The following is a 15,036-nucleotide window of genomic DNA, read 5'->3' as shown; positions in this document are numbered from 1 at the left end:
CCTCCAGAAACATGCGCTGGGGCTGCCAACCTGCCCCGACAGCTGGAGCAGGTGAGGGAAAACCCGAGCTGCGGGGTGAGGGGTTGGGGTGAGCCAGGAACCAGTCGTCTTCTCTTCTGCTCGATGCTCTCAACCAGAAAGGGCTGGGAAGAGCGGGGAAGGAAGGGAGATGTCAGAGAAAAAAATGGTAGATGCACCGGTGTTTCAAACCACGCGAGATCAAAACCTTGCAAAAAAATTGACTGTTTAGCCCAGAGTCAGGTTCAAGTTCAACACTCATCCCCTAGCGTGCAGCCTCAGGTTGGGTTTCCTTGTTCAGCACTTTGCAGTTACTGTGGTTTTTGCCAAGAAAGGTTGGACCGGATGATCCTTCTGGTCCCTTCTCAGCTGGTATTCTGCGATTCTATGATTCTACTGCACAGTCACCTTCTGGAGATGTCCAGGTGAGGACTCCTGTTGTGCTGCATGACCAAGGTCCCATCTCTGTGCGTGAGCTACTGAGACCAAGGCTGAAATGACGGCTGGGTACGGGGAACCCATCCCATGGTGCTTGGAGCTGCTCTGGTGACTTCAGGGAGATTCTGGGCCAGGGCTGTCATTTGATTCAGCAGGGCCTGTTGCAATAGGACAAGGGGTGATGGTTTTAAACTAAAAGAGGGAGATGCAGGCTGGACATGAGGAAGAAGATTTTTACACTGAGGGTGGTGAGAGCCTGGCCCAGGTTGGCCAGAGAGGTGGTGGATGAAGCATCCCTGGAGACATCCCAGGCCAGGCTGGACGGGGCTCTGAGCAACCTGAGCTGGTGCAGATGTCCCTGCTCATGGCAGGGGGGGCACTGGGGGAGCTGGGAAGGTCCCTTCAACCCAAACTATTCTGTGATTCTATTCTACAATTTGGAGCAGGAAATGATTTGTCACAAGAAGGGCTGGTGACAAACACTTCAGTGTCCAGGAAAACGTGACTCTCCCGTAACACAAGATGAAGGCCATGGTCCTCTGATGTCAAAACTCAGCTCAAATAAGCCCTGTAAGTCATAAATCAAATTAAACTAGAGAGGTTACCTCCTCTCCCATCCCTTTGCCCTTCCGGGTGCACGACTATGCCCTGGAAGGAGTCACTCGTGTCCTCCAACCGCTGACTCCAACAAGTCCACCCTCACTGCAGAATGCCAGACACAAACCTTGTTAAGCACCATCCTGCATCTGACGGCCAGAACAGGGCTCAACACTTTTCCAAATACCACAGGTTTTCTCTCCAGCCTTACTTGAACTACATCAGTATTCAACTGCTCAGTATCATATAAAGCCTGGGGGTTTCTGCTCAAGTAAAAGGTTTCATGGGCATTAAAGAAGCTCACACAGATCGCCTCTCCATTTTAAGTTCATGTGGAAAGTAAAGATACTCTTGCCTACGTCAACAGTTACTTTGCCAGAAAAGAAGCTGGATCAGTACATAGGAGAGGAACCTCAGATGAACCTCTTAACGCTTCAGAAGTCAACGATGGAGCATCGCCCGTGTGTCAGTCTGAAACCAAACCTTCAGGGCACAGCTTGAATCTTCTGCAGTCTTCGGGAGACACACACCACTGAGCTTCCAGCCTCCTGCCAGGCCTGAAGGACCTCGTGCCACTTCTTTTCTAAGAGGAGTTCCTTCCAAAACCAACCTCCATCCCAAGGGTAGACCTTGGCCAGCACACTCAGGTCACCAGACTCCCAGGAAAACCACTCCTCAGACCCAAAAAAAGCAAAGAAAACCCACCGAACTTCTCCCTTCTCAAACATTTTTTTCCCCCGTGGCAGCTGGCAAATCCTTCCCTTTGCTTCTCATCCAAGTTGGACAAAATTGCTGCAGAGAATCCCTCCTGCTCCCCTCCCCCCCGTGCGATGCAATCCCAAGGGAGAAATGGTTTCACGGGGACCCCCTGCTGTCTTGCATCTGATTTCCCTCCTAAGTATGGTATAGGGAAGCGTCTCGAGGGCTACGGCTGTGACCTCCATACAGCTCTTTTGTCAAGTGCCATTTCATTAAAAAATCAGCCTTTTAACTGTGGACACATTTCAACCTCACCAAATCTGCTAATTATTGACAGTTGGTGAAGAGGAGATTTCACTTGTTCCTCCTGTTAAACTGCATCTAATTAGTAATTACTGGTTCACTGTCATCTTTACTGCAATAATCCCACTGCACATTGGCTCATTAACCTTTTGCTTTTCTAAAGCAGCCTGCCAACAAGATGAAGGCTAAAACAGATTGGAAAACAATAGCTCAGCCTTGGATTTTAGGCTGTTTATTCCCCTTGTCCTAGAGATCCAAAAGGAAGATTATTTTTAAGAAAAGGCTTTCAGCTGAAATCAGCCCCATTCCAGAACATGGTTTGGTTTGCCCTAACCAAGGCCCTTTAAACTTAAGCTGTGGCGAGGGCAAGTATATGATAGCTCATGGAAGGGTTTCTTTCTGTGCTATCAGCTCTTGCTGGAGCTCCATTTCTCACCTGGGTTTATCCTTCTTTATCAGCACGGTCCAGCACGCTGGGCATGGGATGAGACAAGTTGTGATAGGACAAGGGGTGACGGTTTTAAACTAAAGGAGGGAGATTCAGGCTGGACATGAGGAAGAAATTGTTGCCCTGAGGGTGGTGAGAGCCTGGCCCAGGTTGGCCAGAGAGGTGGTGGCTGAACCATCCCTGGAGACATCCCAGGCCAGGCTGGACGGGGCTCTGAGCAACCTGAGCTGGTGCAGATGTCCCTGCTCATGGCAGGGGGGGCACTGGGGGAGCTGGGAAGGGCCCTTCAACCCAAACTATTCTATGGTTCTACGATTCTAAGTTTCAGTGGGTTTGCAGCACCTGGAAGCCCAACAGCAACCCCTCGGACGCTGAAAAAACGAATGATCTGGATGAGCAAGGACCAAAAGGTGGAAAATCAGCGGAGCAACCCCATGGTTCGTTCTTTCTTTTGCTGCTACGCTGAATTTCATTTGCACAAGTCCCAGTTTCAGTTTGGAACTGTCAACAGCTGTTTCCATTGGCAGTGCATAGCTGAGTAGGAGTTGTCAGTGGGGATGCTGTAGGAGAGGCGGTTCGAAAAGAGATTCCCCGGGGGGCATGGGAGGCAGTCGGAGGTTGTGGGCTAAATGCATTTAACTAGATGTTTCTCCTAAACTTTACAGCAGTGAATTACTTAATGCATATTGATGCACTTAGGTACCGCCGTTAACACTGTATTGGGATGAAAAGTGTATTTCTCAGCATCTTAAGGGTGTTTAGTTGCAAGGACTCATGTCTTCACAGCTGACATTATGGGGTTTTATTTTTATAAGGTGATCTTCAAAGCCAGAACATGTAGAAACAAGTCATAATTCTGGATCACCGTTGCAGACATCAAAGTACAAAGTCAAGGAAGGTATAAGGTCTTAGCTAGACTAAGTACCAATCCAAGAGGAGATCTGGATTCATTATCCTCAGCACATGGAGGTTGTTCAGCTCCAGGACATTAATTTACCTGATACTGGTGTTTCTGTATGAAAACAGAGCTGAATTCTCATTTTCTGATATTATTTTAAAACAGGTATAACTGAAGCAGCTACAGTTGATGTGATAAGGTGGCTACATTTATCTAGCACATTTATTAAATCTATTGCAAGGCTTCAATTCTGCTCGGAAACTAATTGTAAGTTTGAGCCCCTTTTGAGCATGGATCGAAGGCGGCCAGTCGAGCTCCTGTGCTAAAACAAGCGCTTAATAACACATCAGCTTCTGTGTTTGCTCTCTGACTAAAGAAAAAGGACTGTGAATGTGTGATTAAGGGCAGAATTTGGCTCATTTACAATTCCTGAAAGGGTTGCTGCTCAGACCATAATCATATTTTTGGAACAGATCACGCCTATTACATCTTGCTGTTAATAATTTACTCCCTGGGTAGCGCTCATTATACCAGCATCATCACAGTCGTGTTATGTTTGTAGCTGCTTCACCTACCACGCCATGAGAAAAAGCAAATACACACCTGTATACATACACACACATGCATATGCATATAAAAAGGTCAATTTTCAAACACTCAAACTCTATTAACTTAGTTAATATTATTATTAACAAGTCCATGGACCACTGATGGGTAACCAAGAAGACACATGTTCTGAGAAAGGCTCTTTGCAAGGAGACTCAGATTTTCTACTCAAGACTGTAAAGAAACGGCTCTGGAGGGATTATTGCAGATAAATCACTTGCTCTGCTCACTTGAGCATCATCACAGCCACCACCGAGATTTTGCAGGACGGGATGAACGCCCTTTGCACACACACGCACACATTTATCACAGACATCACTGGAAGACGGATCAGACCAGGCTGCTATGGAGAACCTGATTCCTCGGCATCAACCGCTGTGAGGTCCAGCCGTGCACGTGGAGCCGACTCCAGTTGAGCGGAGCCCAGATCCCAGTAAGTAACGAGCTCCACCACCAGCTGCAATGGTTTCTCTTCATTGACACGAAGCGTGGGCAGAGAGCACGTCATTCTGTTTGATCTGCTAATCAGCACTGATTCATGTTTACACTGCAGATAACGTTTCAGCTGCTTTTAGAAGGTCATTTTCAAGTGATGCTGCATGGTTTCAGTACTGCCTGATGCCTGCAATTTGAATATCCTTTGAAGGAAGCCAGACCTTAATTTTCCTTGTGGGCTAGAATTCATTCAGCGCTCAGCATCAACATAATTTTTCATGCTGTAATATCAGATACTATACGCTATAAATTATCTGTCACCCATAAAGCTAAAATACAAAAGGCAAAGAGACCTCATGAACTTGACTTTTAGATAAAGAAACTAAGGCAATGAATAATTATATTTGTAGAGTCCAAAGTGTTTAACTCTGAAAGTGTCAGATTCTGGTACCAAAACTTTCATTCCCACTTATTATTTCAGAGTGATGCCTACAGAAAACACAGGAGGTGTACAAAATGCTGAATTTCCAAACAGAATTGCAGGGTGTTTCCTGTCGATGTTGAGAGAATGGTTCAGTTTGGCCCACATTACAAAACACGCACGTCGTCAGCGAGAAGGGAGAAAATACGCAATGACTGATGCTAAAGGTGATGACACAAAGTCTGGAAAAGTGGTAAACAATTAAGAGCCCAAGTCACTGATACTGAGGTCGCGAGATATGTGGGACAGAAATCAATGTGCAATGTGCTATGGCCAAATATAAAATTGCCTCTGGATGCAGATAGTGTACAGGACAGACATGGAGCTGCTGGAGAGGGGCCAGAGGAGCCCCAGAAATGACCCGAGGCTGGAACAGCTCTGCTGGGAGGACAGGCTGAGAGAGCTGGGGGGTTCAGCTGGAGAAGAGAAGCTCTGGGGAGACCTTGTTGTGGCCCTTCCAGACCTAAAAGGGGCCGATAAGAAAGATGGGGACAGACTGTTGAGCAGGGCCTGTTGTGATAGGACAAGGGGTGATGGTTTTAAACTAAAGGAGGGAGATTCAGGCTGGACATGAGGAAGGAATTGTTGGCCCTGAGGGTGGTGAGAGCCTGGCCCAGGTTGGCCAGAGAGGTGGTGGCTGAACCATCCCTGGAGACATCCCAGGCCAGGCTGGACGGGGCTCTGAGCAACCTGAGCTGGTGCAGATGTCCCTGCTCATGGCAGGGGGGGCACTGGGGGAGCTGGGAAGGGCCCTTCCCACCCAAACTGTCCTGTGATTCTATGGTTCTATGATTCCTTCCTTCATTATCTTAAAAGGAGACCTGCCAGGAAAGGTCATGGCTACCTCTGGTGGATGAAGCTCCTTTCTCTGGAAATCAGAGCACAAGGGATGCTCTACATCCAGGTCTCCTTCCAGCAGGAACTTTGGACACACTCTGGGCATGTACCTTGCATGGGCGTGAGACCTGGAAATACTCCTCAGGCTTTCATAACCAAAACCTTTTAGCAGAACTTGGGATGACAGCAAAAAATTGATGGACAAGGAGCTGAGGTTGAGCTCGTGCCAAAATGACTAACAGGCTCTGTGGATGTATGAATTCAGGCAAATCACATTGCTCCTGCAACTGGTACTTGTGCAACTTCTTACTGGAATACTGTGTCTGGTTCTTATGGAAGCGGTCCAAAAAGGATGTTGACTAATTAGAAAAAGTTTAAGGAAGAGCCATATGAATCATTAAAGCTTCAGAAAACACGTCTTTTAGCAAGAGACTCCAAGATTGAGATATATTCGGTTTCTTAAAGAGAAGATTAAGGGACAGTTTTATCTCAGCCTGTAAACAGCTAGAAGGACAACAGAAAATTCGTAATACGTTTTTCAGTCTAGCAGACAAGTGTACAACAAGATTCCCTGGCTAGAAGTCATGGATAAACCTATCCAGCTTGAAAAAAATTAATTAACCAGTAGAGACTGTGATACTAATTTCTAATCAACTGTTCTAGCTGACACAAAAAGAACTCCAGCAAAGTCCTTTGCTCTGTTTCATACAAGTTTCATCACTTTAATAGTGGCCCTCCCTGTAAATGTACAACTTTACACCCTGCAAATCTATAAGCTGCAAACACCGAATGGTCAAAATCAATGACTTAGAGATAGATGCACCTTAGCAAGCTGTTCTGCTAACTTAGAGTGATGTCACTAGTCACACTGCCTGTTTCCTTGGCCAATTTTCCTCTGCTCACCCCAGGCTGTGTCTTCCCAGAGCCAGGCTGGAAGACGAAAAGGCAGAAACCCTCGAAGAAGCTCTGGGAAAGTACATCCATGTCAAACATATATCCCAGGCTCTTTGCTTAACAGACAAAAACTTTCCACGACTTTAACACCACTGTCATGGCAGCGGGGGAGCTGAGCCGTGTTCTCCCAGCTGGAGTCTCAGAGCAGAAATCATCATTCCGAAACACCAACATCCCTTGTGATCTGAGCAGACCTGACCTGGGGATCACTGAAGAGGGACAGGACCCCCACTGTGCCAGCTGAGACAGCCCTCCGACCGGCGATCAACCAGGTAGAACATTATCCTCATACGTTTTAAAAAAACGCCTTATTCCAATCTGTTTGTGCCCCTGATCCCTGGTGTTTTGATTACTGAATGTCCTCCACATGGGAGCAGATGACCCCTGTGGGAGAATGACAGATGTGACAGAAGGGAAGAGGATCGCACGTGGTCATCCCTTGTCTGGATGTGTTTGCTGGGTGGAAAAAAGGTTCTTCTCTTCAGTCCTTCCTCTGTTGCCTTGGAAGGTACATCCCACCACACGATCCAACCATTGGTTAGAAGTACGGAAAAGCTGTGTGATATTAACCTACGTTATGCTAGTGTGGGTTAACAGGAGGGACCAGCACAACCATTGCCTGCCTGGTCAATCTGCATCCAAGTGAAGAAGACAGCAACCAACTTCATCCAAAAATGGAAGAGGCCCCATAGGAATGAGACTGTTACCCAGGAAGGCCAAAGAAGCCCCTCTGAGACATCCCACCGCGGTGACCAGCCACGTACTGACCTCGGACATCTGCGGGAAGAGACTGATGGCCAAGGGGAGGGCCAGGCCGAAGGCAGCGAGGCACACAAGGCTTTGGACTGGGAGGATCATCCGGGGACGGGACCTCAGGAGTGACGTTCTGCAAAGGAAAGGCTTTGTTAGACCATTTCATAGACCGGGGGAGTGCACGCCGCCGTCAAAATGGACACCGGTGTTCACTGGTCTCCCCCTCCCTAACTGGTTTAGGTTCCTTCTTACTAGGTCGTCAACAAATTCACCCACAAAAGATACCGAGTGCTGCACACTGGGGTTTCAAAGCCCGCGTCAACCTAAGCGCTTATTACTCCTAAATTAAAACAAGGTCACTTCACACACCCTTCCCTCATTTCAAACCATCTCACACCGGAGTAAACGGCACACGAGGTGTCATCCGCATTAAGGTTTTGGAGACAATGTTGAGTGAGACGAAGGAAATTAGGTTCTTGAGCGAGATTGTGAACTTTGTGGGGTGGTACTGAAAAACCCACACGACTTTGTTCATAAATAAAGCAGTAAACTTGGCAACATCTTAATTTGTTAAAAATCAAACATCTGCAGAGTGGGTGATAAGGATGTTTTAATACTTGCTGTCCCCAGGGGATATTTGTGAGTTCAAGACTTGTTAACAGCAAACACTTTAAGGTACCTGCAAGGTCAGGCTCTGATAACGACCCATTAAGTGACCCTTCTGATGCAATTAACACCTAATGACAGGGACAACTTTCAGCTGGTAGAAGGTGGCATGTTCAGTATATCCCAGGATAAGGGACCTCAGAAAATTTACAAACGTCGAGGGGAAAAGTGTAATTCTTGAGGGCTTTGCTCTGGAGCTATTTACACCAAAACGACACCTGTTATTCAACTTTTTTCTACCGATCTGAAACAATTCAGAAAATAAGACTTGTTAGTGAGTTTTGTGTGAGGTTCAGTGGATATCAGCAGTGTAGAGTCAGCAGATCTCTCCTCTGCCCATCCTGATCTTGAGGCCGCCTCACGGTGTCCTGCCGTCAAACACGGGCAGAGATCTGCTAATTAACGCCTTTCCCCTGGGTGATGGCACAAGAGCTCTCTTCTGGCCAAGGAAGGTACAACCAGGTTACACGAAACGCTCAACATCCGCCACCGGGGTTTTGAAAACACATTTCTAACCCAACGTGCGCCCTCAGCCCCCCATCTACTCGGCGTTCACTGCAGGCTCCAAACACACCTGATGGCTTCTAACGGAGCAGCTGATGTGTGGGAACTCGTTACCCTGCTGTACGTTGTCTGTGTGTCTGAACATTCAGACTCGTCGCCCTTTGCTAGCGAAGCTTGCTGAAAGCTGTCTTCATCTTGAGAAGGTTTGGGGGAAGTGGGGAAGGAAAACAAGATCCGGAGCCTTAACTCCTCCGATATCTCAGCTTCTCGTTAATAAGCTATCAAGACGGAGTTGATCCTATCAATTTGTGCTGTGAAAGCCGAGCTTCTGTTCTCCAATATTGAGCTACTTTGTTTTGCATCGAGCGTGATCTAACCTAAAACACTCCTGCAGAAGTTCACAAGGGTTTTGTCGGAGTCGGGACCTCGCTCCATGCTCTTTAACGAACGCAACGTTGGAGAATTGCCGTCAATAAGCTGCGATAACTAATCCCTGGGATGCAGAGGGGGCAACTCCTGGAACTGATTTATTCTCCTGCTTAAGCTGTTGTGGTCCGTGAGAGCCCTCGTTGAGAAAATCATCTGACCAGCATCCTTCAAGCCTCCCCGGAGCACAGTTTAGAATGAAGACACCACTGCTTATACCACCCCTGACATCTTAATTTGGAAGCTGCACCCTCTTTAATTACTGCCCTGTTGGGGACCTTATAATCACCCAAGTACAAACTCGACCAATTTAAAATGATCCCCGGTACAGCCCCCAGGTGTGATTTCCAGGGGTGCTTCAGACTCAGGCCAGTTCAAATTACAATGTCTAACCTCCTAATTAAGAAGAGTTATGGCTTGATTTAAAAAGGAGAGGGGACTAATTAACACATGTAGTGTAATGTCTTAATTGGGATTCAGATTCTAAAATTTGTGTGGCTCAGAATAAATCACTCATAATTAGTCAAGAGGTCCATTTTCTTCTGTCCCTAAGATCTTTGCTCTCGACATGGATCTCAGAAAAATATTAAGTTAAATATTGCTTGCTGCACTTTGTTAGCTGTCAAATGCAATCAAACCCCCTCTTTTCACCCATTAGCCCCCCATCGGAAGCGAATTATTAGATGTTTCCAAAGGGTTTAATTGTAGAGTATTATAGCAGGTTTAAAATAAATAAAATTAATATCTATTTGTTGAGGAGTGAATTAGTTTACAACCCTGTCCGGTGTGTTCTGCCAAGGGGGTTGGTCAGGGAAATGGGGGTCTGGACTTTTAGATCCTCCTGATAGCCCAGCTTTGCCACTGGCATCTTCTGGAGCAGCCTGCAAAAAAGCAAATATCTCACCCTACCAGCGACCCTGCAGAAGGTCTAGGAGCTGTTCTCATAGGAGAACAGGAGATCTACAGACTGTCAGCATGTACCCAGGCCAGGCTCTCGTGAGCTAAACCTCAGATTAGACAACATGGGATTGAAAAATTTAGGCCAAGAGAAGGTCTCACACTGGAAATCTGCAGGAAGACCGTAATATACATGTTTTATTGTTACCATTTCGTAAGCCAAATTTTTGGCACCCATGATTTGCCTCCAAAGGGTAAGTGACCCACGTTTATACGCCGACCTTTGGGTGGCAAAGAACACATATTTTTGCAAAATTTCCCTCCTCTCTCCTCTTTCTTCTTCTTTTAAAAAGATTTGTTGCTTTACCCCCCTTCAAAACTCCTTCACACCTATTCTTTCTGCGATTTGCTTTTGTAAAGTTTGCCTGGCGGATCTCAAAAAGGCAGAAACACCCTGGGGAGCTTCTGGTTTACTGACCCGAGGTAGCACTTACTGCCAAGGGCTCTACCTAAAGCAGCGAGACCTTACGGGTAACATTTCGATATGCCCGTCCATAGGTACATACAGACACACATACTTGCACAGACAGTACATCTGCTCCGCGGAGCCGGCATGTTGCAGATCTTGTAAATACACCTTCATTCAACTTTCATCACATTGTTCATTAGTGGCTTAAATTCTGCATAATTTGGCAGCTGCCTCTGGCGTTTTTCGAGAGGTACTGTAATTTCTTCCATATGGAAGTCAGTCGCTGTACTAAAAAGGAGTTATCGAGTTCAGTGAACCAGAGCTGTATTTGTCTAGAAGGAGGTGTCAGATGCTAAACTAAACATGACAGGAGTTAACCAAAGTCTCCCAGCTGACAGATTCTGGGGGGTTTCTGGAGTGTTTGCTATAAACAGGTTCAAAGCTTAATACATACATCGCAAGAGCCGATGATGCCGGCGGGGGATGAAACTGGAGGCTGAAGCTCTGGGTATCTCGAGGTTCAAAACAACCCTCTGATGTGCGAACCAATTTTGGGGTGGTTGTCCTACCCCAGCTCCCCGTTCTGCTGAGAGGCTCCCAGAGCGGGCACTGTACCACGTCTCTGCTATTTCTGAGCTTTTCCTCACTCATTTGGGGGTCATTTTGGGAATCCAGAGCTCTTCTAGTAGCTCTGTCTGCTGTCCTGTCCGGCCAGGCCACCGCTGTCCTCACCGGGGAGCATCTGCTGCTCTTGGCTCCAGCCCCAGCTCCCCCTCCAGAGGACACAGCAGATGCAACCGGAGTGAGGTTGGGGGATTTTTTCGTGCTTGATTGACATAATTAAAGGAGCAGTTTCAATGTTTACTCTGGATACAGCCACAGCAGCTTAAGGTGTCACTGCTGGCAGCTGTTTAGTTTAAACAAACTTCAGCGCGGGTTTCGCTGGACGGAGAGAGAAGGAAAAGCACCTGTAGGAAATGCTCTGCACACGCTGTCGAAAGGTGAATATCTCCAGCAAAAGGCCATGAACACGAGGTCCAGGAGGGCCTCCTACCTCACACACATTTCTGCAGGGAAAAACATGGTTAAAGCTGAAGAAAACTCCCATCCAGCACCACAACACCATGGGCTGAGCACTGGCTGTCCATCAAGAGAATCCATTTTTCATGGTTAGATGGACTTAGCTAAGCCAGAGCAGCTCTGTAATGTTGATCCAGCTTGGGAGCGTCCTAATTTTATAGCAAACAGCCCTGACAGCAGCTGCATGGGGATGCTGACTGGCTGTGGCAGCTCTGCCACAAGATCAGGGTGGCGTGGAGATGAAGAAAGAGCAGAAACACTCCTCTTTCACGAACACAACTCTTCTGCTCACCGCTTCTGTCTCAGCTCTTGCCCATTTCCAACAGTTCCAGCTTTATCTCTCCTCCACAAACTCTGCACAGTCAGCTCTAGGGCCTCTTCTTGTCTGGCCTGACATACATGAGCTCTTGGAGCTCATCATCAGACCTTCTGCTGCGCTTCAGACCCTTTGAGTTGCTTACACGGTGAGGCAGAGAAGAGGCTTCGGGATGAGGAGAGAAGGTTTTCAGCAGGGCCTCTTGTGATAGGACAAGGGGTGATGGTTTTAAACTAAAGGAGGGAGATTCAGGCTGGACATGAGGAAGGAATTGTTGGCCCTGAGGGTGGTGAGAGCCTGGCCCAGGTTGGCCAGAGAGGTGGTGGCTGAACCATCCCTGGAGACATCCCAGGCCAGGCTGGATGGGGCTCTGAGCAACCTGAGCTGGTGCAGATGTCCCTGCTCACGGCAGGGGGGGCACTGGGGGAGCTGGGAACGTCCCTTCAACCCAAATTATTCTGCGATTCTATGATAAGAACAGGTTACGTTCTTCAGTTCTTCGATCTCCACTGCCAGCTCCAAGTCTCCACAGTGGACATTGCTGGTGGACTGAGCTGTGCTCTGCTTGTCCACCACTTGTCCAGCCCACATGAACCAAGTACCACTGGATTTGGGCTCTCCCACCACAAAGCTTGGCCTACAGGAGAGCCTGAGGTAGGACTTACACACAGACCTGAATGTTCTACACACAGACCAGCTGTGTGATGGGCTTCGACTCTGCAAGGAGTCAGAAGTAAGACAAAGACTACTGGAGAAGTCTTTGGCTGGGAGAAACCTGCACCATTTCCCAAATTTCATCCTAACTACCAGACAAAAGGATTGACAGAAGCGTCTGAACAAAGGGAAATGTCTGAGGGACGAGAAGTCCACCCTCATGCAGTGGATGTATTTGTCCTCACACGTCCGTGACACAGAGATACTAATGAAGTTGCCGTTATCTGCCCCAAAGTCAGCTACATCCCCTAGAAGAGTCGCCTTCATCTCGTAGACGACGCGAAACCAATATTTTTTCCCTATTAAAGTTGCCAGCACAGATATTATTTATAAAACTTCGATGAGAATACATCTGCACAAAATAACTGACACCGCGTTCCCCGCGTGGCATATGTGGTCTCAAAATAAACATGGATTCTATATGTTAGCGGCTTCAACAGAGCGTCCGAGCAGCAGGAAATGCATGAAACATGGGGAAAGAATGGAGCGGCGCGGCGGTGGGAGGTAACGTCGAATTCCTTGGAGAGCAGAGAAGGCGGCCCCGGGAGTTAAAATACACAGCAGGCAAAGAGACGAGAGGAGCCAAGAGAGCTGAAAAAAAAATGGCACAAGAGACGAGAGAGGCAGCTGGGGGAGTTAAAACATGCAGATGGAGAGATGGCTGAGAGAGAGGAAAGACCTGGATCCAAGTGGAAAGACGACGACCAGGAACTGGCCACTTAAAATAAACTTTTTTTTTTTTTAAATGTTGAGATGGAAACGAGACGGGCGGGTTTTCTATGGATCTGAAAACCGCTGGTGCTCCTGTGGTGGTGGAACTGTCACCCAAGGGTGACACCGTCACCCAGAGCCACCCGGACCGAGACGCGCGGCAGGGGAATCGTTCTTCTTCGCCACAACCCCAAAAGCAAACGACTCAGCAGAGGATCCAGATTGCGACTTCTGAGCCCCAGCCTCCAAATAATAAGCTGTCACTTCTTGTCTTTCTCATTTATAGACGCTGCAAGGATTTCTATAAATAAATTGATAATGCGTGCCTCGATATGACTCCTGTTAAAAACACCCTAGTCTGACTAAAATTCTACTAAATGGAAAAAGTTAAACTTTTCACTAAATGCTCCAAGTTCTTGCTTTTTTTTTTTTTTTTCCCCAAAATGAGTTTTCACTTCTGAGTGCATCCTTCAGAAAACACTTTAAAAGATCTGTGAGTGGACATGCGGAATGTGAATCCCCGGCCATGGAAAGGGATGTTCCCCATGTCAGGCGGACGTTCCATGTCCTACAGCGATGCCACCACCTCTAACCACACCCCACTCCCTATCCCGGCTGTTTTTCACTCAAAAGCTTTCAGGAATCCAGTGATTTTTGATGCGAAATGAAACAGTAGGCACAAAGCTCTAAGGAGAATTTAGACAGGCAAAAATCAGTGTTATACCTACAGAGTTTCATTTGGGGGTATGGGGGAGGAAAGTTTATCTTGCAAATCTGAATTAGGTCTGTTAGTTAAAACAACAACTTTTTGAAGACAAACTCCTCTATGTCCATACTTGCTTGACAGATAAAATTAGTTTTCATAAGTCTTGCATGTGGATTCAGTAAAACTCATCATATCAATACAAGAAGTTATGATGCCCCCAAGTGCGAAGCAAATTTTACTATTTTTCTTTGAGCTTGTGGATATTCAGCCAGACTCATGATGGTCCCCAGCGTTTCCAGTTGACGACAGTCATTTATAGACCAGATTTCTACAAACTTTGAATATTCGCATATAAAAATTTTTGACTGGTCATGTTGATAACCAGAAAAGCAAAGATCCTCTGAATTATATGGATAAAGAGCTTGTCCTCTGGCATAATCTTCCCTGGATGAGCTGATCACCAAGGAATGGTTAGACTGGACCCGGTGCCCAGGTTAAGCCAGAACTAACACACACAGCAAAGCCTCAGCGCGACAAGAAGGCGAAAATAAGAGAGCTCTGTGGTAAGAATATCACAAATCAGTGGCATTTCTGAAGTCTCTGGCATGTGGACAGATGAAAACAGGAGTCCCCTCGACTGACAACAGCAAAGCAGCTTTGATGGGATTAGAAAGGCTGGAACCGCGCGTCAGGATTTGAAGCGGGGAAGCTGCCAAGACGCTGGGTTACAAAGTAAGTGACAATCGCTGTTCTTCTCACACGTGATTTTGAGCAAGCCCTGAGTAAGGTACTCCAGGGTGAGGTACTCCAGGGTAAGACGTGGTGACCCCTGAGCAACTCTCCTGCTGGTAGATCATGGGCTGGGGGACCATGAGGTGACACATGGTCTTGAAGGAGGAAAGAGGCTGCAGAGCTTTTGTCAAGGAGGAATCACAGAATCATTTTGGTTGGAAGAGACCCTCGAGATCATCGTGCCCACGAAGCAAAAATCAAACGCTTTGCGCAAAATTAGAGGGACTGGAATCTACCCCTTGTCCTCGCGTGTCCCCGGGAGCGGCCTGCAAAAAGCGTTACCACGAC

The 15,036-nt window shown here is 47.2% G+C and overlaps 1 protein-coding gene across 1 annotated transcript in view; it reads right to left on the bottom strand.

The window, feature by feature from the left end:
- Positions 1–15,036, bottom strand: part of SFXN5 (sideroflexin 5) — a 98,435-nt gene that overhangs the window by 15,951 nt on the left and 67,448 nt on the right. Inside the window, 1 exon segment of the mRNA XM_065633851.1 lies at positions 7,483–7,600. Coding sequence (XP_065489923.1) covers positions 7,483–7,600 — 118 coding nt within the window.

Source organism: Caloenas nicobarica, chromosome 4 (assembly GCF_036013445.1).
Source record: "Caloenas nicobarica isolate bCalNic1 chromosome 4, bCalNic1.hap1, whole genome shotgun sequence".
Lineage (NCBI taxonomy): Eukaryota > Metazoa > Chordata > Aves > Columbiformes > Columbidae > Caloenas > Caloenas nicobarica.
This window is presented reverse-complemented; position numbering and strand designations above follow the sequence as displayed.